The sequence below is a fragment of the Clarias gariepinus genome, chromosome 17 (genome assembly GCF_024256425.1).
Source record: "Clarias gariepinus isolate MV-2021 ecotype Netherlands chromosome 17, CGAR_prim_01v2, whole genome shotgun sequence".
NCBI lineage: Eukaryota > Metazoa > Chordata > Actinopteri > Siluriformes > Clariidae > Clarias > Clarias gariepinus.
The window spans coordinates 5,647,492-5,669,040 of NC_071116.1; the positions used below are offsets into that span (position 1 = coordinate 5,647,492).

The 21,549-nt window shown below is 39.6% G+C and overlaps 1 protein-coding gene across 1 annotated transcript; it reads right to left on the bottom strand.

The window, feature by feature from the left end:
- Nucleotides 1-1,334: 1,334 nt before the first annotated feature.
- On the bottom strand, nt 1,335-21,429 carry LOC128545746 (protein FAM168A-like). The gene is made up of 8 exons (XM_053516353.1): nt 21,148-21,429; nt 14,153-14,269; nt 11,531-11,622; nt 10,543-10,623; nt 10,310-10,452; nt 9,317-9,488; nt 9,073-9,198; nt 1,335-7,395 (listed from the first exon to the last, which is right to left on the bottom strand). The coding sequence occupies exons 2-7, from the start codon at nt 14,221-14,223 to the stop codon at nt 9,092-9,094; spliced, it is 666 nt and encodes a 221-aa protein (XP_053372328.1). The 5' UTR covers nt 14,224-14,269; nt 21,148-21,429; the 3' UTR covers nt 1,335-7,395; nt 9,073-9,091.
- Between the last annotated feature and the right edge of the window lie 120 nt (nt 21,430-21,549).

Below are 21,549 nucleotides of genomic sequence, written 5' to 3' on the forward strand. Positions count from 1 at the left end.
AAATTACTGTCTTTAAAAAGTAATCAGTTACATTACAGCGTTAGTTTCTCATAAAAGTAACTAGTTCGAGTACTTTTCCATTGCAGAAAATAAAAACTCCTTTTTGTTGTTTGCAGAAAATAAAAACTCCTTTATGTTGTTTTAGTCAAGACCTTTATAATTATTCTACCATCATCACTCAGCCAAGTTTGGCCCGTAATCTGTTCACCACTAACACCCCTATCTCACCTACATGGTTTCGCGCGGTGGCCGTAAGTACGGTTCATCATGATTCACTCTGAGTTTTGGCACTGTGATTAGGTTTCCATCTTTCCGTATGTCGATCCTCGCATAGTCAAACTGCATAGGTGAGATAGAGGTATAACAGCAGGAATAACAGAGGGGGGAGGGGCGGGTTATCGGGGGTGGGGCTTGTGGGACCACTTTCACACACACACTAACGAATTGGGAAGGACTGCTGTTTTTGGGAAGGACTGCTGTTTTGAAAATATAATTAAATAACTGAGTACAGTGGAACCTCGGGTTGCGAGTAACGCGGTTTGTGAGTGTTCCGCAAGATGAGCAAATGTTGACTTGGAAAACGAACAAGTCTTGGTTTACGAGTACCAAGTATCATGTATCACGCATGCGCTTGTTTTGACACTGAGCGTCACGTGATCACAACCGAGCCAATGTTTTTTTTCTTTCTTGTGCTGCGGAATTGTGGTTAAATCGTCTCCCCTGCTGGGTCTTAGTGCCCATCTCTTACTAGTATAATCAACATCCGTGCACACGTCTACTGTTTACTATAACACTGTGACCACACTCTTTTTCTCTGCTCTACACAGAAACACCTCTGTCTCGATTCTTTTCAAATGCAATGTGCAGGTTATTTTGTTTTATTTTTACTTTACAGCAGTGATTCTGTTAGTGTGTCTCTTAATTAAGGCATTTGGCAGAGCGACTTTCAAAATAACGAAATAAAAACGAAAGCATACTACTAAACTAAAACTAAAGCTCATTAGAGAAGTTTCTTGTTTAATTTTGCGATAAAACAGTCTCAGATAAAACTTTCTACCTTGATGGTGTCCAGGCACTAGTGAAACACTTGGGTAAGTGCATTAGTGTAGCAGGGGATTCTATAGAGAAGTAAAGGGAGTTTAGTTAGTCATAACTGTGTTTTGGTATTCTAAACTGTCAAAAGTTGAATTAACGGCCCTCTGAGCTCATATTAAAAATCTTCGCCTAGCCTACTTGATTACTTTTCACTCATGAAAATTAGAGATAAAATCTGCACTTTAATGAGAAAGAATAAGACACAAACAACAAAAAAAAACCGAAGCGAGACGAATCCCAACTGTTTTTGAAAGATTTTAATACTTTGAATTGAATGGTCTACATTTGACATGTACAGCAAATATAATACAATTACAACCCTGGCTTTTTAATTCACCAAGATCAGCTAACAGATCCTCATTACAACATAAAACAACAGAACTGGACTTCATCTGCACAGAACCTGATGTGGATAATTATATCGTGACGTCATGTAACAGACAGAAAAGCGCTGAGTGAAACTGAAGTTGGCTGCTTATTGGTTTTAAACTCTGCCTGATGAAACCAAAAACTCATAATGAAAACTACGTTTCGGAAGACGAAGTGTCGGCTTACGTTTATATCGGTTCAGTTTCCATAAATAAGGGCTCGTACGGGAATTTAAGAATTCTGTGGTTGTCCGCAGGTGGACACGAGGCGCGGAAAATTTACGGCAAAATGTATGCTGTTGTTGTTTTAGAATTCTTAAATGTATGTGAAAAACATGGTTTATGTCTACATTTCCCGAAAATTGGTTTTAGATGATCCTGCTTCACTGCAATATTGCCTTTAACTGACAAGACAAAAATTCATATTTTTTTATTTTATTTATCCAAATCATGTATCCAAAAAAATGTTCAGGCTGATGCGTTTGGTTAATTCCTAAAACCAATGAAATTACTTTTACCTCTTAAACCAACAACTTATTTATCACATTTCCACACACACAGACAAAAGCTTGTACATGTGTACAGTATATTAATGTACGTTTAAAAGGTATAACAGTGATCCATGTGGTTCTATTATGCATCTTAAACCATATGCAGTGTTGCACAATTCTTTTTTTCTTTTTTTTTTAAAGAAAGATTAACTCCAAACATTTTTATTGTTATTAATAGATTATTGTTTTTGAATAAACCCAACATTTTTCCAACATTGTAATTTGTTCAGGATGAAAACTTACAGACGTCAGAATGAGGGAATTTCCGATATGTATTTCTGCATGAATTTGATACACAATTAAGACTGAGAATCGACTTTAAACATATTCTAGCAGTTTCCCAAAAGATAAATAAGCGAACCCTGAAGCATTACATGGCAATGAATGTAAGCAGATGGTATGATATTGTGTAACTGTAATATATATATATATATATATATATATATATATATATATATATATATATATATATACTGTAAGGTTGTATTGTCATTATACTGAAAAAAAGAATAATTAAGACTTATCTGTAACTCAATAAAGTTGGAATGAGGAATGGAAAATTATCACGTTCTCTACAACAGACCTGGGCGAAAAAAAAGAGAAAAAAAAGTACCTACTGTAAGTACTCAAGTCTTCGAGAAAATACATGTATTTGAAAATACATTCTAGCGCTCAAATACTCAAAATACTTATTCTCTGTATAATATTTGGATATGTACATCGCTTCTCAGTATTCACAGGTCTGTTCCTAGCGGCCATGCATTGCTGCTTGCATTTCACTACAGGATAAATGAGCTATGTTTGTAAAATGTGTAAGGTGTATAAAGGTGTGTAAAACATACGGTTCTTCTACTGTGAGTGTCTGTCAGAAATAATTAACCAGTGCATAGCTTCAAATGTTTAGCTACGTATATATGCTATTTATTTGTTATGATTATTAGAAGTGCATTCCATATGTATGTATGTATGTATGTATGTATGTATGTATGTATGTATGTATGTATGTATGCATGTATGTATATGTTGCGTCGTGACTCAGTCAGAATGAAACGAAGACTAGAACTTAACCAGAATGAACAACAGATATTGTGTTGCCTTAAGAAAAAACTAATTCGACAAAGTAACAGTTTTCTGTGGAGCTCAATTCATAACCCTTGTAATCACCGTAACACTATATGATATACAATTACGTGCAAAAGTCTTAATTTATTTATATTAAACTTAATTAAATTATGTAGATAAAGATGCAGTTTTTCTATGTATCAACTGCAGCAGGAACCTCGTTTCCCCTCTCGTCTCCATTCAGCATTCAGCAGTATACTAATCACCAACTCAATCATCTGCACCTGTTTCTCACTGGTTCATGCCTTAAGTTAGAGGTTTTTAGAATGATTCATAGGTCACTGTGTGGCTTAGCGAACAAAAACATTCCTCTGAAATTGCTCTGGTACAGGGACTGGACTGAAAACGAGAGACAAAAAAGTAAAAAAGTACTTCAAGTCTGGAGAACTATTCCTTGATGCTACATTAAAAATAAAATAAAGTCTGGGTCTTTCAGACTTTCTTGTATTTTGAATGTCTGGCAAAAAGAAATTTGTGTGATGGGGGGGGGGTCAAGACTTTTGCACAGTACTGTACAGCACACTGTAAATCTTTTCTGATCACAATCTTCAAAATCATTAGAGTAACTAACTGGTTGGTTACTACAAAAGAATAGTTTTTATTATTGTTATTATTCGTCCAATTTCTATAAGAGGTTCTTGGTTTAAAAAATGCACTAAAATACTAAGGCTACGTTCACATTACCAGCCTGAAGTGGTTCAGTTCCGATTTTTTTTCCCCCTAAAGTGACACAGATCTGATTTTTAGGGCTGTCTGAACACAAAATTCTGATGTTTTTCAGATCGGATCGGAGTCACTTTCCTAGATCGGACCTAGATTCCTAGATAGCTGATGTCACATGGTCATGTGACTTGCACAAGAACGGTGCGAATCTTTGCACCTCTGAGCATGCGTAGTGCGTTTGAAGACGTCAGACACCCCTGAGAACATTGGATTTCATAGCAGTGCTAACAACAGCTGATAAAACAGCTAAAGCGAGGCGTCTGGCTTTCTTCCTTGTTCTGGAACTCAACAAATACAAATGAGTGACTGCTAGCTGTCCTCTAGGGCACAATCCCAAACATCCATTGTTTAAAATGAACGAGTGGTCGCACACTAGAGTCAGATAAAAATCGCTTGTAATTATGAATGTGATCCGTCACCACATGCAAATCTGATCCAAACAAACAAACAAAACAAAGACTTGAACAACATGGCTCGTAATGTGAACATCAAAAGGCCTAAAAGTCTATGTAATGCATATTTACACTAATAAAGAACGATTTGCACATACTGCAGAAAAAAGACTCAAAACACGGGATGAATAATGACATTTAAACTACATGTTTATATCTGACCAATGAGCAAAAGGTTTTCTGAATATAAGCTTCATAGAAAACGTTCCCATGACATCTTAAATCTGAGCAAATGATTTGCCGTGATGCGACCGTAAAAGTCACAAACTTCACATTAACTTAACGATTCTGAACTTTCAAGATTCTTTCAAGCCCAACTCTGACAAAAAGCCAGAGAGCATGCTTCTGCCGTCAAAAATAGAATTTGCGTATAATTTTTAGTGCATAAAACCAACAAATACGAGGATACAGAGGATGCTGCAAATCTTACACGGACTGACACGGCACAACCCAGGGTGACAACCTCCCCTAGACAAACACACAACTCTACACTAGTGTGATCATATGAAATACTGTAAAGCCTGAAAACTCCATTGTGTTGCTTTTTATTAAAACACAGACTTGTATTTTTTTTTTTTTATAATAAAGTGGTTAAAATATGGAAGAATACGGCAATGATATATAATATTTTGCATGAATCTCATCAGTGTAGTATTATTATTATTATTATTAATATGTTTTTTTTGTTTTTATTTTTTGCCTGGAAGACTAGAGTACCACAATTGAAATGTACATTTAATGCGCTGCTTATTTAAGATTAAGTACTGTACCAACTACAAGCATAGATTATTACTTTTGAAGAGTGCAATATTCCTTACTGGATGTTAGTTATATACGTTCGTTATGAGTTTCTTGAGCGATGTAGTCTCTCACTTATACTAACTATTCTCTTATGCGCACGAATGAGAACCTAACGAATGAAACACAGATTTTAATTCCTTCTTAAGAACTATCTTGAACCTATGGCCTGCTCCAAATCTAAGACAACGAGCATGCATGAAAAGAGACACAGGATGGGGATAAAAAAAAAAATCACATTCTGCTTTCTAACTCTGTTTTAAGCACACACACACACGCACAAAAAAAAGGATGATATTTGCTCAAGCGAAGGTTGAATATCGGCATCGCTGTCCATTGTAAAACTACCCAGAATGCACTACAGCTTGACATATTACAGTTAGATTGAGTTATGCGATTGAATCTGGGTGTAGATGTAGATAATCAGTATGACACATCGTTATTAAACCAGGTTTATATCATCCTAGTTGGCTAGTGATGACTAAATAAATAATTTTTTGAACTGGATTTGTTCTCGTTTGTATAATTAAAGAGAAACAGGGCAAGGGTGCTTAACAAACAGTATTAAAAAGCAGGGATGATGATTTTTTTTTTTATCCCTCGCAGCTGCCTAGTAATGAATCCTTGGTGCTACACAAGAGCATGAAAACCATGAGGACTTCTGAACATTATTGCAAACTGCACTCGGAAACGAGGCGTCAGATTTTTAGCGGTATGGATGTGCTCGAAATCATGCACCGTTTCGTTTGCCTTCGATCTGACAATCTAAGCACGTACAGAACCAAACCAAAAAAAAAAGTTTTTGAGCCCGACAAGATTGCTAGTGTGGCGCGAGTGCAAATCGGTGTGAACTTCAAATGGCCAGGGCCTCAAACCTTCCTGTTCGGGTTTTCACACTTCATTACACCTCTAAGCCTCCTAGACCAGCCGCTGCACTGCTCCTGTCTCGCTGTATCTCTTCTATGGAATCTGCGTATGCACATGAGGGATGCGTATGCACAATCAGTAAGCGTGTGCACGTAAAGCCTATTAGAGCAGGCCTTTTGCTCATTATATTCACACTGCATGGATACTATATCAACGTTGCTTCACAGCTTCATGAGATATGATGGCGGATAACCTACTGTCCATGACGTTCTTTAAAACGTAAGCACTAAAGCCGGGTAAATGACTAAAACGTCCACTGAAACAAGCTTACCCCCTCCCTAACTTTGAAGCATCTCATGAAACTTCCTAACCCAGGAAAATGTCCAATAAAGCTGGATAACCTCTGGAAATCTCCACTAACCCCCGTCTGAAGGGCCTGGTTTAAATGATGAGTCAATGAAATGTCTTCAGAAATGAATCTGATTAGCTAACTAAAATATCCACTTCAGTTAAGATGATGGACGTCTTTTAAGATCTGTTTAATTAAACAAAAAAAAAAAAAACACCAAAAAAAACCTTAGAGTGTCCACTCAAGATGCTTCACCCAATGTAAACTGGGTAAATTATTAAAACGTCTATTATTCCCCATCAATTAAAATTGGCTATCCTATTTAAAGTGTTTAATAAAACTGATTAATACACCACCTAAATCTGGTTAACCCACTTAACCTGGTTAAACCACTGCTAATACAACTACCAATGGTTAACCGGATTTAAAAACCCTACCAAAGAAGGCTGAGCCAGTTTAATGTCTATTACAGCTGGATCAGTTGTTGAAATGTCCTCTAAAAAATTGCGCACCTACTAGAATGGCAGTAACAGATGAAAACGATTTACAACGAGTCCTCGGGTTGTGCCGACTAGCACGAGAATGAAGACCCTGGTTAACGTGCTGGGGGATGGAGCATGTCAAAGCAAATTGTAACAAAGGGGGAAAAAAAGGCCTGCACTTTATATGAGCAGTGCAGAAATAAAAAAAATAAAAAAAAGGAATCACCCTGAACTCAAACCTAAATGTTATATTGTGTAATAAGCAAACGTGTACATTCAGACTGTTAGAGAAAGTCCTTGTGTAGCACAGGACCCGGAGTTAACAGCAGCGCGATGCTGGCTGCCGCCTGTTGTAGGTGAATTTTCTGTATGTGTGTTTAAACTGCTGGTAGGTGTTGGTCAGGGATTTCTAACGTAACACAAAAACTGAACAAATTCTGATCGAGTGAGCAGCTTTAACGAAATCGCCAAGAACACATAAAGTGACCGTTGCTCGTTCAGTATTTGTACTCGCAGAAGGACTCGGTGGCCCGGTGCTGGAGGCTGCGTCCACGAAGACTGGAAATGTGAACAATGTGAACTCCAGATCTACAGGAAGCCAATGAGAAAGAGAGAGAGAGAGAGAGAGAAACAGAGAGCAGGAAGTTAATTAGGTTAGACAATAAATGCTCAGCATCAGCAAATCTCTACTCCAATCCATCCAAGCACTTCTGTATATTCTAAAAACATTTGTTTTATCGATCGGTTGCTGAGTCACGCCAACAGAAAACGATCAAAGCTTCAGTGATTCTCTCAGGCATGATACTTCCTATACCCTATGGCCAACACAGAGAGAGAAACCTCGATATGTTCCAAAATTAGTCGCCTATTTGCCGTTATAATACTTGCATCCTTTAGGGAAGGCTTTCCATTAGATTTTGGATCATGGCTTTAGGGATTTGTGTTCATTCAGCTATAAAAGTGTTAGCCTAATCAAGTAGTGATGTCGGGTGAAGAGACCGGAGTGCCAGGTCACCCCAGTGGGGTCGAGGGCAGGGCTTCAATTTCTTCCATTCCGAACTTGGCAAACCCTTTACGTATTTACGGAGTTGGATTTGCGTACAGTGCTTTAGATCCGTGAATCACAGCTAGGTTTTTGATTCGATTCAGTTTTCAGGCATTGCGATTTTCGAAAAACATTATAAAAACTTTCTGATTTATTCCAAGTGGCTATTTTTTTTTAAATTCTTTTTAAGTTTTTAAACACCATTACACCTATCTAATATTGTTGTATTCTTTATTTTTTTTAAATGTAATATCTCAAACAAAACAGTTTTTTCTTCTAGGCTGCTGCTCCAGTCCAGTAGGTGGCAGTATTACACTTTTAATCAAATTAATTTAACTAAAGAGTGATTAAATCGCACAATCGATTAAAACACACAGATCTAATATGGGTCCAGGTTTGTGGAAACATCACAACACAAGTATGATGGGCGGGTGTCCACATAGTACACTTCACTCATCGTCTATATGGCTTTATTTTGTATTCAGGGTCCTGGACTGGAATGGACTTGAGCCTATTCCAGGAGACTTAGGAAACGAGGTGCGGTACACCCTATCCATCACATGGCACGCACTCATACACTCACTATAAGCAATTTGGAAATGTCAATTAGCCTAATCTGCATGTTTTTGGCTGTGGGAGGAAACGGGAGTACCCGGAGGAAACCCACCAAACACAGGAAGAACATGCAAACTCCACGCACACAGAGACAGAAATCGAACCTAGCCAGGAACCGAGCCCGGACCTTGGAAGTGCAAGGCGACAGTGCTAACCACTACAACACAATGCCGTCATAATTTAACCTATAGGAACTAAAAAACTTTGTGAGTGTTTAACACTATGGGATCAAAAAAGATGGCTATGCATTGCCTTTTTTTAAAAAAGATGATCGGACTGAATTAATAATCTTTTATCTAAAGGCAATGCAAGATTATTATAGACAGTTATAACATATATATTCTCATAATGTGAAACCCAAATTGTAATTAAGTCTATTCATTACACTGGTTCTCTGGCCCACAGCTCACCCAGAACCATTACAAGCAAGCATGGCGGAAGACTCCAGGAGCGCACAGACGCGGAAGTATAAATCAACGCTTACAGGACTGTGATCTGAGCTCACAAGCAGTGAATCTTAACCGCTACGCTATTGCCTGCTCCTTTTCTTTATCCACCAGAATGAAAAATACAGCTTACTGATCCCTGTAGCACGAAGCACTCACATGCAGCGGGCTGGCAGCTCTACCAGTGCGGAGGTACGTAGCTGTACCCCTGCGGCCTGTACGTTGGCACGGTCACCGGGTGAGTGCCGATGTGTTGCGTGTGCTGTGGTGTGGTGAGCAGAGGCCCTGTGAAAAACAGATGCAAAGAGTTTAGTCCTGTCACAACATCAGGAATCTGACCTGATCGCTTCAACTACGCTGAAGCGCTCAGTATACTATCAGACTACATCAAATCATCCCATACCTGCAGACATAGCCATGGTGGAGCCGCTCAGCATGCCCACGGGCACACTGTTAGGCCGGGCAGCAGGCACCGGCGCAGGGTAGATGGCTGACGGCAGGCTGTTGGGCTGCACCACCGTGGTGTGATGGATTACGTGCGGCTGCGCAAACACCGGCTGGGAATAATATGCACCCTGAAAAGAGAGAGGATTGAAATGAACAGCAAGTACTATGAAAGAAACTGAAGACTAAAAGTATTTAAGTAGGTCTCTGCAGGGGTTTCCAATTTCATCCAACCTTCCATAAACAAGCCAGGAAGACTGACTGTGCGAAATCGCACCAAGGTGTAAATATGTTTATAGTACTGTTTATGAAGCTCTGATTCATTTTATTCAAATCAATTCTGTTAAACTACCCACCTTAAAGAGGAACTATTACGCAAAAATCACTTTTTAATCATGTTAGACATTGAAACACATTTTGTTTGCGTACAAACAAAAAACATTATAAAAATAAAAAAAATATTTTTTCAATTTTGTATTAGCCATGGTTTAAACAAGGCAATTAAAGTTTTCCCTTCTAATGTGACCTCATATAAAAAGATATCCCTCCCCCTGGTTGTCTAGAAGGGCGTGGCTCAACAGTAGCTCATTTACATAGACACTGAAACAGCACGTTCAAAAAAGGAGTGTCTCAAAGGGAGGTTCAGGTAGTAAAAAATTTATTATCGAGACCTTAACATAAATTAAACTTTGTAAGATTTAATGCATTTTATAGGAATAGGAAAATATGATTCATGTCTAAGAAGGCATAAAATCACATATCTGGTTGATTAGATATTAGATACAAAAAAACAAGTTTTCATCATTATGAGTTATTGTTATTGTTAACTGTTAATTTTATCCGTAAATTATTAGCATTAATCCGTCACAAATATTTAATCATGCATAAAAATTAAGGCTCATAAGCACTCTTTTGAGGAATGGTGTATAACCCCCCCCCACCCCCCGCGCACCTGAGCGTAAAGGTTTTGTTGCGGGTAGGCACTTCTGATGGGGTACATGGCTGTGGAGTAGGGATTCGGGGACGCCGAGTACGGCGGAGGGGCTCCGTTCGTCTGTGCCGGGGGCACCTTGTAGGGAGTTCCCGTTGTGTATCCTTCATCACAAAAAAGAACAGAGACAAAACGGTCACGTGACAAACCAAGAATACAGCTGGCTCATAGAGACAGGATATGCAGGGCTTTACCTGCAGGGTATCCCGGGGTGCCCGTCTGGTAGATGTTAGGTGAGTATGCAGGAGCCGTTGTAGGATAACCTGCAGGATAGCCTGAGGACAGACACACACAGGGAGATCACAGGGTCAGAACACACACTCACGATTGTGTGTCATGTCTATGAAAGACTAAGAGATTAAGACGACCGTATTGACTGAGAACATGCAGACGCTACCGATCAATACTGAGGCGATGCCTCCGAGGGAATGAGTCCACCCACCATATGAATAATGAACAGAGAGGAAACCGTGGACAGACAAAAACAGACACATACTGAGGAGCAATTACTTTCTCGGATTTGCACTGCAAATTGCACTTGTGATGAATTCCTTCCTCAAACTGCTCTAAAAGCCGAAACTAATCACCGAGCGAAAGTGTCTCCTGAACCCCTGCTAATATCGTTCTAACTTTGATTTTCCTTGGAGAGAAGCTGACTAGATAGCGAGCGCTGATTAAAACTCTACGACGGCAGCAGTGGGGATACTTATAGCTGGAAGGTTTATATTAACATTCTGTTTAATTTTTTCTTTTTAATTTCTAAAAGAAACAGGGGACTTGTATGACGGATAAATATGGACTGCAAATCCTTGATATTATCTGAGATGTTTGGAAACTTGTTTTGTAGGTTTTCATGGGAAAGTGTTCAAGATGAAGGGCTTTGAGGTTAATGGCGTATAACACCGCAAGCTGTGTTTTTCTCTTTTACGATGGGTGTTCAAGCGAACCAGGGCCTGTAATGAAATTTCTCATAAATGAAGGCCTACTGACATTTAGAGTTTCAACTGTTTGGGGCTATTAAAGGAGTTCCTGGGAGGCCAGTGTTTCAGACATGAAGCACGCTGCCTAATTATGGTCCTGACATATTAAGAAAACTTTCTACCTTGATGGTATCCAAGCACTGGTGAAACACTGGGAAACATTGAAGAAAAGTACCCTTTAGTGAGAGTTTGAGTGGCTCACCTGGGTAAGTCATGGTCTTAGGGTTTGCGTACGCCGTGCCCGGCTGCACTGGACTATAAACAGGATTCATGCTGGAAGACGGTCGAACCTTACTAAATGGGGAAGAAGAAAATGGGAAGGAAAGGGTTATAAATCAGAATTAAACACACAGTAAAGAAGCAAAGCTGGTGCAGCTTCATAGGAAAGCAGTGAGGTTTGAAGAACACTCCGCTGCTCCTCCCAGACGTGTCTGCCGGGTTTGATTAATGAAGTTTATTAAGAGACAAAAATAGGTCACTCAGTATGGAAGTTTGGAAAGCAAGCAGACAGAAAGTTCATGGTTGGCTCAAAACAGAAGAAATACCAAAATATAACAGTTAAAAAAAAAAAAAAAAAAAAAGAACAGGATTTTTTTTTTATTTATGTCATTAAAAACAAACCAAATTCTTCAACTTTTTTCATAAAAAAAAAAAAACATGCTGTTGATAATCTTCTCTTCGTCTCTGGCAGGATAAAATCATAATAACATCTGAGTATCATTAAAGGAATTTGGCAATCCTAATAATCTCTAAGGAAAAAAGAAAAAGAGAAGAACGATCAGGAGGAAACAGGTCATATTCAAATCGTAAGACCAGAAGGAAATGAGAGAATGACGGACAGTACAATAACACAGACACTGGTTAATCAAGTGTTAATCAGATGAGGCTGCAGGAAAAGGAAACAGATGACTCCAGAGTGCAGAGCTGTGATGGATGGGGAACTAAGGATGGAGAGAGGGAAGAGAAGGGGACCGTGATGAATGTGCGCGCTGCTCGTTTATGTCGGGTCGTAAACAGGGGCCCTTCGAGAACATAACTAAAGGACACCTTATAGTGCAAAGAGGGCGGTGTGAGCCGGAGCTGTAAACCTGTCACGTGCGTCTGCTGTGTACACACTAGGGACGTGCGTATGTATGCATGGAAGTTAAACCTAATAATCTCAAGGACTGGCGAGAAAACAATATCTGGTTGACACACAATTGAAATGTGTGCATTCGTGCTGTTGCAGGTTCTGAGCGAAGCAGGCTAGATCATTTATTGGTGCTTTTTTTTCAGTAACTGTGATACACCCAAAATTATCATGGGCTGCTGAAGGTTTTGGCAGACTTTTTTTCCCTTAAAAAACAGGAAACACCTAAAATTATGGTGTTCGTAGGCGGGCTACACCAGATGTTATGGTGGTTTGCTCTTTGCTTAGCGTTCTTCCAGTTCTTCCAGTAAAGTTATGGATGTTTGTGCACTTGTTACTGTCGTTCTTGTACAGTACTTGTTTTCAGGGTATCCAGGCAACATCCAAAGTTATTGCAGTTTACTCATATTTCAGGGCATGCTACGACAACAATGTGTGGTAGCTGAGTGGTGGTTTGATTTTTTTATTTATTTTTTTTAAACAGTAAACAGAGCTAGAGGTAAAGTTACAATAGATTGTGTACTGGTTACTACAAAGGGCGTTCGAGTCAAACCTGGACTTGTCGTCTCATAATCTCAAGACCAAAAAATGCACTCTAGAGTATTTTAAGGTTCGTTCATTTGGGGGTGTTCAAGTCAAACCGGGACTGATGAAAGCGCAAAACATGAGACTAAGATGAGACTCTTAGCCGAGAGACGCATCTGTGTGTGTATGAACTGTACACACAATCACTCACCAACACCACTTGCACATTACAGGAACTTGGCTGGGAGTTATTACCACGTCCCCCATACAGTCCTGAGATGAGTGCATTAGTGTAGCAGGGGATAATACAGAGAAGAAAAGAGAGTTTTTACTCTCATAACTGTGTTTTGTTATTCTGCACAATCAAAAGTCCCAGTTTGATTCGAACACCCTTCATATTTTTTTCATCTTCCGCAATGTTAGTGTTAATAGTTTACACAAAGGTTCAGTAGTTTGCCCATAATGAATTTACTGTAGGATTGCTCAACCCTCTGTTTTGGCAATTAGCTTGTTTTTTAAGGCATGCTACGCTCAAAGTTACTACAGCTCGCCCATTTTTTGGTGTTTGTGCTTGACTTAAAGTTATAGTAGGTGACAATTATTATTTGCTCATTTTTTTTACCAAAAAGTATGGTAGTTTATAGATTTGTTGGTGTTTTTACGCTATAGTATTTTGTCCATTGTTTATTGTTGACATGGAAGGTACGCTAAGTTACCCTATGTTAGCATGCTACACTCCAGGTTATTGTAGCATTCTCATTCCAAAATGAAGACTTGGACCTGCTACCTTTAGTGGTAGTCTCACATTTGTTTAGGACCCATACTAAAGGGCAAACTTTATTTAATAGTAAAGTCCATCGGGTTTGCTCTTAAAATATAAAAAGTATTATAACAGGTCAACTCTAGTGACATTAACCACCAATCCAGGTGCTGGACTATAATGTTTTAACCATATCAGCTTGGCAAAAAGGCAGAAAGTCTACGGATAATGAAACACCTAATAAACTTTCACATTCCATTAATCGAATGAGCACACTTCCGTTTGTTTCATTTTTTCTTCTGTGCCTGTAAGAAGGTGGCGTTTTCCTGAGGTCAGCTGTGTTAAAAGGGTAAAGGGTAAATGGAGAAGCAGTGAGTGGATGCAGGGGACGTTTAAGTAATACCACTAACCTCTTTGAGTTCTGAGAGCTTTCTGGTCTGTACATGAAAGCAAATGAGTCAATGGGATGCCCACTTGCCATGTTCGGATCGGGCAAGTGGAGGTGGAGCGGAAAAGCGTGTGCGAATCTGAAACAGTACAAAACAGTAGCATATGGTGACCACAGTGAATGAGGACGGGAGGAGAAGAAGGTAAAGCAAATCAAAAGCAAAGCAGTAGCATTATGGGAACGTTAGTACTCGCTGAGTACGCTGAATCATCCGGCAGACATTTTTGCAAAAGGTAGCTAGAATCCAGAAGTTGAAGGTCAAACGACACAAGAGTGGTTATTAAATTCATGACAGTTCATTGTAATGTGTTAATATTATTTATACCACAGTAGCTCTGAATGCTTGATCGTGATTGGTCAGGAAGTGCTGACTCATATTCTATAACAGCCATAACAGTCTTGACTGCACTCACTGTCAGGATTATATAAACACCATCATTCGAATACATTAGATTGTCTTTAATAGGAGCTCGTTCCCAAGGACTTGACTAGATGTATGCTAGAGATGAGGGGAAAAAATCATTTCAGTTACATATTCACAATTCTTTTATGTGGCGAAACCATGTATCACCACACTGACATCAAAATCAATTTCTTTTTTATTAAAATACAGTATGTTTGCATTTAAGGTAGCAAAATGTTACAGATCCTCTTTAATCCTACACATGGTACATGCTCTGAACTATTCTCACACTGGCAGCACAAGCGGCACAACATTCTGTCATGTAGGATGAATTGTTTGCGAAAATTCTATAGAATTGTAACAGAATGGTAATACAAATCATATCACCAAGATATGGTGATGACATCATATTAGGTGGTCCCTGGTGATTCCCATCCCATACAGTATGTACTATAGTGCACTATAGTCATTACAATGGAAGGCACCATAGAACTTAAAAGAGTGCCAGGGTAGGTACTATGGCACTTCACTGGGTACCATGGTGTGCCACAATACTCTGGCGAATATCTTGGTACTTAGTGTGGTAATATGGTTTGTACATACTACTGGTATGGTATAGTACAAGGAATACCATATAATATACCGACTGATATTTAAGCGGTAGCTTAAGAGGCTACCATAAGAGGCAAAATGTCACTGCAGAGCTGAGAACAGTATATAAATATTACCATTATGGTACCTAGACATGCCAAACATATTTTTGACAGCTCCTAGTACGTGTTCCATAGTACCGTACTATTAAACATGATAAAATTATGTAATATACTAGAGTACACATACCATTGGACCAAAGTTTGAATTATGGTAGAACCAGATACTATAGTGTGTGTACAATATCAGCAAATAATTACCATGGCACTGTGAAAAATACCACAGTACAGGTACTATTGGACTACCGCAATTCCTGTACCATGGTAAAATTTCTTACAGGTACTTAGCATTTATAGAAGTCGTCTCCAGTGTCAGAACGGCAGCGTCCTCTTTACGTGTTTTTTCTCATTACTAATTTGTTCTTCCTTAAAAACAAGGCAAAGTTTGATGTACATTTACATTTAGGCATTTGGCAGACGCTCTTATCCAGAGCGACTTAAAAAAAGTGTTTAATGATGTCATTCGTTCGTTTTATTTAAAAAGACTGAACATTTTCTGCTTCACTTTGAGACAATAGCCTCGTTGTTGATTATTTTCCCCTAACAGCACACTCCACCACGTTTTTTAAAAGGAATGATTTTTTTTTTTTGCCAAGAATAAAAGCTAGTTCCATTGAGAGTCAAAATAAACCGACTATTTTTAGCACAAATCCTGGCCCATAAAACACAATCTCCGGAATGAAATGCTGGTGTAATGAGAACGTTTGCTTGTCTACATTCTTCTGCAAGTTCGTCCGAGGATTTTCTCCTGTCATGGTGCGATGTGTAAATCATAAATATAGACCAAAGCACGCCTGTATGATGAGGGGGGAGGACATCAGACAGAGTTTATCGTGTAGTCTTTGTAACGTAGACTGTGTACAGACTTAATGTAGGATCCGAAAGTCTGTTCGTGCTTCTTCTTCTTTCTTTATTTGACTCACGTTAAATGAAAAGCTCAACCCTGAAACATGTCTGTGAGGTGTGCGAGGATATTTTAGTACAGGCAGGTTATTCCTGCAGCGATGTGGGTTACATTGCATTTATATATTCAGTTCATGCATTTCACTGGACTGTGCACACACACACACACACACACACACACACACATTATCCTCCTGCACCAACAAAGAATTTTGTTTTGCTAAACAAGACATGCCAGGGCACGCTCAAAGCCACATCACCTACGGCAAGAGGATTAGACTACAGGTGTCAGAGACGGTGAAGCCAGGCTGTGTTTATTGTATCTGATCACGTCTAATGCCGTTTCAGCCTGAGGAATCAGAGGCTGGGTCTAACAGTCATTATTCAAATCCTGTGGATTTAACACGTACAAATGTAAACTTCTTGCATGCTGTAAGTGATTTTCACATATACATGGAAAATCTCAACAAAACACAGGCTCCATTAAGTGACAGCATGATGACGTCAAGCCACTGTTGTTTTTTTATACCGACGAAATATATTTGCTTTTAACTAGGCGTACACCCATGCACGATAGCTGTGCTAGTTTGCTTTTTGTGCGTAGCTTGTGCACATCCTCTGGAAATTAATGCGACAAGGATGCGACATCCATGTAAACGTAGGGGCAGTGTAGTCAGCATGTTTTCGAGTTTTGAGCAGAACTTTTCAAAAATTTACCCCCACCTGTGTCTTTTCCGCTGCACAGTGACTAATATCCATGTCAAAACAGAGATGAGTACTTAAGTAATCTTAAATGTCGACAAGGAATTTAAGCTCAACTGTCTAATTGAATTCTCTGGTGTGCCCCCTACTGGAATCCTCTGGAAGCATACTATTGGGAAGTATGGGAACAAACGCGTTCATGACGTTGCAGGTGGAATACAGAAACGCCTGGTATAACAGCAAGTATATGTCCAATATAAAGCCTGAATATGTCGAATATAAAGCCTGCCTTAAAACTTTTAAGCAATTATTACAGCTTTATAACTCTTTTTAATTTTGAGTACTTGGAAACATACTTGTCATGCTACTTGTCATGCTATTGGACACTGGCACAACATTTCATATGGATATCATGCTTACTCTTACATAATGATACTAACTGTAACTAAAACAGATTTAGTTTAAATTATAGTTTTATATCACCTGTTTAATTTTTCCTTTACCTTATGCGAATAAATATTTAATTAACGGTGTTTGTTTCCTTGAAGCTTAACTAAATGTCAGCTAACGGAAAATGATCCGAGAACTGTGATGTGATTTTTTTAATTCACTTCATTCATTATTAAGTATGTTAATAATTAAATTCACACTGACGCAACCAGAATCCAATCTATCTAATCTAAGCACAGATCTCAACCTAAAAGCTAAAATCTTTAGTCCTGGAAATCCTGGCTTGTAAACTTCCCACTGCCCGAGTAAAACTTGTCCTGATTCCGTTGCGCAATGTATCTCGAACGACAACTAACGTCTACAATACTGTAATCAAGATACTACCGTCGTTTCCCGTGTGCCTTTGTTCAGTCCTAGTAATCAGCGGTCCGGCCGGCGTTTGTATTCGTGACGTGTCGCAATGGAAAGGCAGAGCGAGGATTTGTAAAGTTTCTTCTCCCTGCAGGTTACATTTTGTCCCAGAGGCCAGTTTTTATCTCAACCGTTATAAAATTGTAATCCAAGACGAAAGGTCAGGCGATAATTGTGATATGAAAATTTAATATCTGCTCTCGTTCCTAGAACAGATCCTTGGCTTTAGGTAATAATCCAAATTCAATCCTGTTTTTTTTTTTTACTTCTCTTTCGCAAGAGATCCTTGATTGCTTTTTTTTTTTTTTGCTTGATACAAGCATCCATTTCTCAGTTCAGCATCCATTTAAGGTCAGTTTTAGTACAAGTCTCCCTCACAACATGTCTTTTCCATCCAACCTTCCCCGCATGATAATTTTGGTGTACCAAATGTGGCCTGTGGCTGCTCACACTGCGACTCAGAGACTAACTGCGTGCCCTCGATGCGTGTCCTGGTTGTACAGGTCAAGTCAAATATCTTGTAACCTATAATCTTAACGTTAACATTTACAACCCTGTTCTACTACAAAAGAGCAGATTTTCATAGCCATGTAGTAGCATGCACGCAGTAGTGTCAAGTACAGTGATGCAGGCTGAGGCTGAATTAACTCGTATTAGGTTCGTTTGCACCCAGCAGGACTGATGTAAGACCTGCAGGTGTTGATTAAGCGCTAGAGGAGGCGACTGTGAAGCCAGGCAGCCGCAACGAAGAAATAAACTGCTTCCGAAAGACGGAAAAGGTGATTTTTTTTTTTTTTTTTTGTAATTGAGCTTATTAGTGTGTTGGTTACATAGAAAGATAAATGCAGCCTAAGTGATTACTGGTGTCCCGTGTAATCAGAATAAAATCAGAATTACTAAATTGCAGCTGCAAAATCCTATAATGAGGAATAAACACTTGCACAAGGATCTCGCTGCAATTAACTGACAGGCATCAGGCTGCCAGGTTTTCACAGGAACGAATGCTGCAAGAGTTATCATGACTTAACCCAGGTGGTCTGAATAAACAATGCAAGTGTTAATTTATCCTCGATGCATGTCCAATTTAGACTTAGACTAGCGGTTACAGCTATTAGAGGAAGTCATGTTCCTGAGAACACCAAACCTACAACTGCATGCACACACACATACATTTGGATTCCATAGACATACAATACATGTCTTTGGACCTCAAGGAAACCCACCAAGCACGAGGCGACCATGCACACTCTCCCCTTACAGACTCAAACCCTCAGCCCTGGAGGTGCAAATCAACAATGCTAACCATTAACCCAGGTAACACTGTAGGATACCGTGGATGTCTCCAATACTCATCTCCTAATAACCCCTTATTAAGTCGTCTTGAGCTTTAAAGACCTTCTATAAAGAACCTGAGCAGAATTCTGGGAAACCACCTTCCAGTCTACTTAGCAATGGAAGTGTTAATTCATGATCGATACATGTGCAATTTATAAATATATTCTCAACCTTTATGGTCTTAATAAACACTGTATAATGTTCGTTAACGTTCTAACGTCCATCCATCATCACTGACAATGCTTTGCTGCAATGGTCTATTGACTTCACAGTAGTGGTTACTACTGTAAGGGGAAGTTATGTTCCTGAGAACTTGAACCTTATTGCAACCGACAAGTGCACGCACACCCCCACACAAATTCTATCTGTACAGGTAATTTGAAATTCCATAGACATACAATGCATGTCTTTGAACCTAGAGGAAACCCACCAAGTATGAGGAGACCATGCACACTCCACACTCACAGACTCAAACCTTCAACCCTAGAGGTGTCAAGTGACCACTAACCTGGATAAGACTGTAAGATATCAGGAACATTTTCAAACCTCATCTCCTAAACCTCTATTACTAAAGTTGTCTTGAGTTTTTAGGACCTTCTATAGACAACCTGAGCGCCATTCTGGGATACCACCTTCCCGCCTAATAAACAATAGCTGATTTAGCTCATTAGGAATGTGCAATTTGGATTATCTGGTAGCCTACATCCAGTTCTTCACATGGATGAATGCTGTACATTTATAGTTATCACCCTGATTCAATGACACTTATGGTTAATAAGTGTTGTCTTAATAAACAACCCATCCATCTATCTAGGAACCTCTGTAGTCCAACTAGGGAATGTAGAGGCCAATGGTGATCCAATGTTCCCATTTTTATGGTCAATGCAATTTGGGAATGCCAATTTACCTAGGAACCTCTGTATTCCAACTAGGGACCAAGGAGAAAACCCACCAAGCACTGGGAGAACACACAAACCCAGAGGCGGGAAATGAACCTGGAGGTGCGAGACCACAGTGCTAACCACTACGCCACCGTGCCACCTTAATGAACGAACAATTACCCCATCCATCCATCTAGGAACCACTGTAGTCTAACTAGAGACAGCGGAGGCCAATGGTGATCACCATTGAATTTATTCCCATTTTTACGAGTCTGGTGGGACCTCATTTGGTCGACTTTCACACCTGCATTCCCACACTGCGGGCAATTTGGGAACCCCACTTAGATTAATCTGCATGTCTTTGGAAACGTGTGAGAAAACCAGAGTACCTGGAGGAAACCCACCAAGCACATGCAAACTTCATGCACACAGACACTGAGGTGGGGGTGTGTGGGGGTGCAATCGAACCCGGACCCTGATGGTGCGCTAACAATTAAACAATGCATACGGTTAATCCATTACATGAATGTGCAGTTTGGACTTGTAGTCATGACTCTAGCAGAAAACAGTGATGGCGTTCATTCAACACCAAAGATTTATTTCTTCCACCCGTACAACAAAGGAGAGGAAAAAACAATCCCTGAATTCTCCCCGTTTTTTGACTCAAATCTTAGTTTTTTTTTTTTTTTTTTACATTTCATGTTCTGTAACACGATCCACACACTCTCTACAGACACCATTTTGCAATGCAGGGCTCCAAAAAAGGGCCGGAGAAACACAAGAGGTCGGAGTCAGTCCATTCCTCCTCCTCCACCTCCTCCTTATTCTCATTCTTCCTCTTCTCCTCCTCCTCCTCCTGTCACGGTCCATGATGTGCATTATGTCTTGCTCATTGCCCACCGTCCCAAGACACGATCATGGATTTTATTTGTTTTTATTAAAACGAATCATACAAATAAACACAAACGATAACACTCACTAATAAAGCATGGACAATTCAAGGTCTCGCGCTTGGGCTTTTGCGCGAACAGATGATTCCGGTGATTTAAAAATCAAACGGTTTATTCAGAAATAAAAGAACCAGAGAAGGTTCAAAGACTAACGCTGGAGTTACATTGTTGTGCGTTGAAAGGAAAAAAGAAAACGGACGTTGGTGACTCACCTAAACCGTGCTGCAGGTCTCTTCTCTCGGTCTCTGTCTCTGTGTGTCCTGGAGCTTTCCGCAGGCCGCCTGTGCTTTTGTTAAATGGATGAATTTCCTGCGCTTTTGCTTCTGCACTTTCGGCTCCGTAAGAGGAGCTGTTGGTGACATCGGCATTCAACCCAAGTGGGGGGATGGGAAGGAAAAAAGAGAGAAGGGAAAAAAAGAGGAGGAAGAGTCAATATTAAGTCTATGGGCAGAGGGCACCAGAGCTACCAAGGAACCGCTTCCATGTTGGATAGGATAAGAGAATCCCCAAAGAATCGACTCTTAAAAAAAAAAAAGATTCATCTTCAGCGAAATAAAGATTCAACATCATGGCGTCTTTTTCAGTTCCTCTGAACGTGCGTCCATGCTTTTTTT

Coding starts and splice junctions, on each gene's coding strand:
- LOC128545746 (XM_053516353.1), bottom strand. CDS start 14,223: ATGGCAAGTGGGCATCCCATTGACTCATTTGCTTTCATGTACAGACCA. Junction 11,623..14,152: donor AGCTCTCAGAACTCAAAGAG/GTTAGTGGTATT, acceptor TTCCCCATTTAG/TAAGGTTCGACCGTCTTCCA. Junction 10,624..11,530: donor TAAGACCATGACTTACCCAG/GTGAGCCACTCA, acceptor GTCTGTCCTCAG/GCTATCCTGCAGGTTATCCT.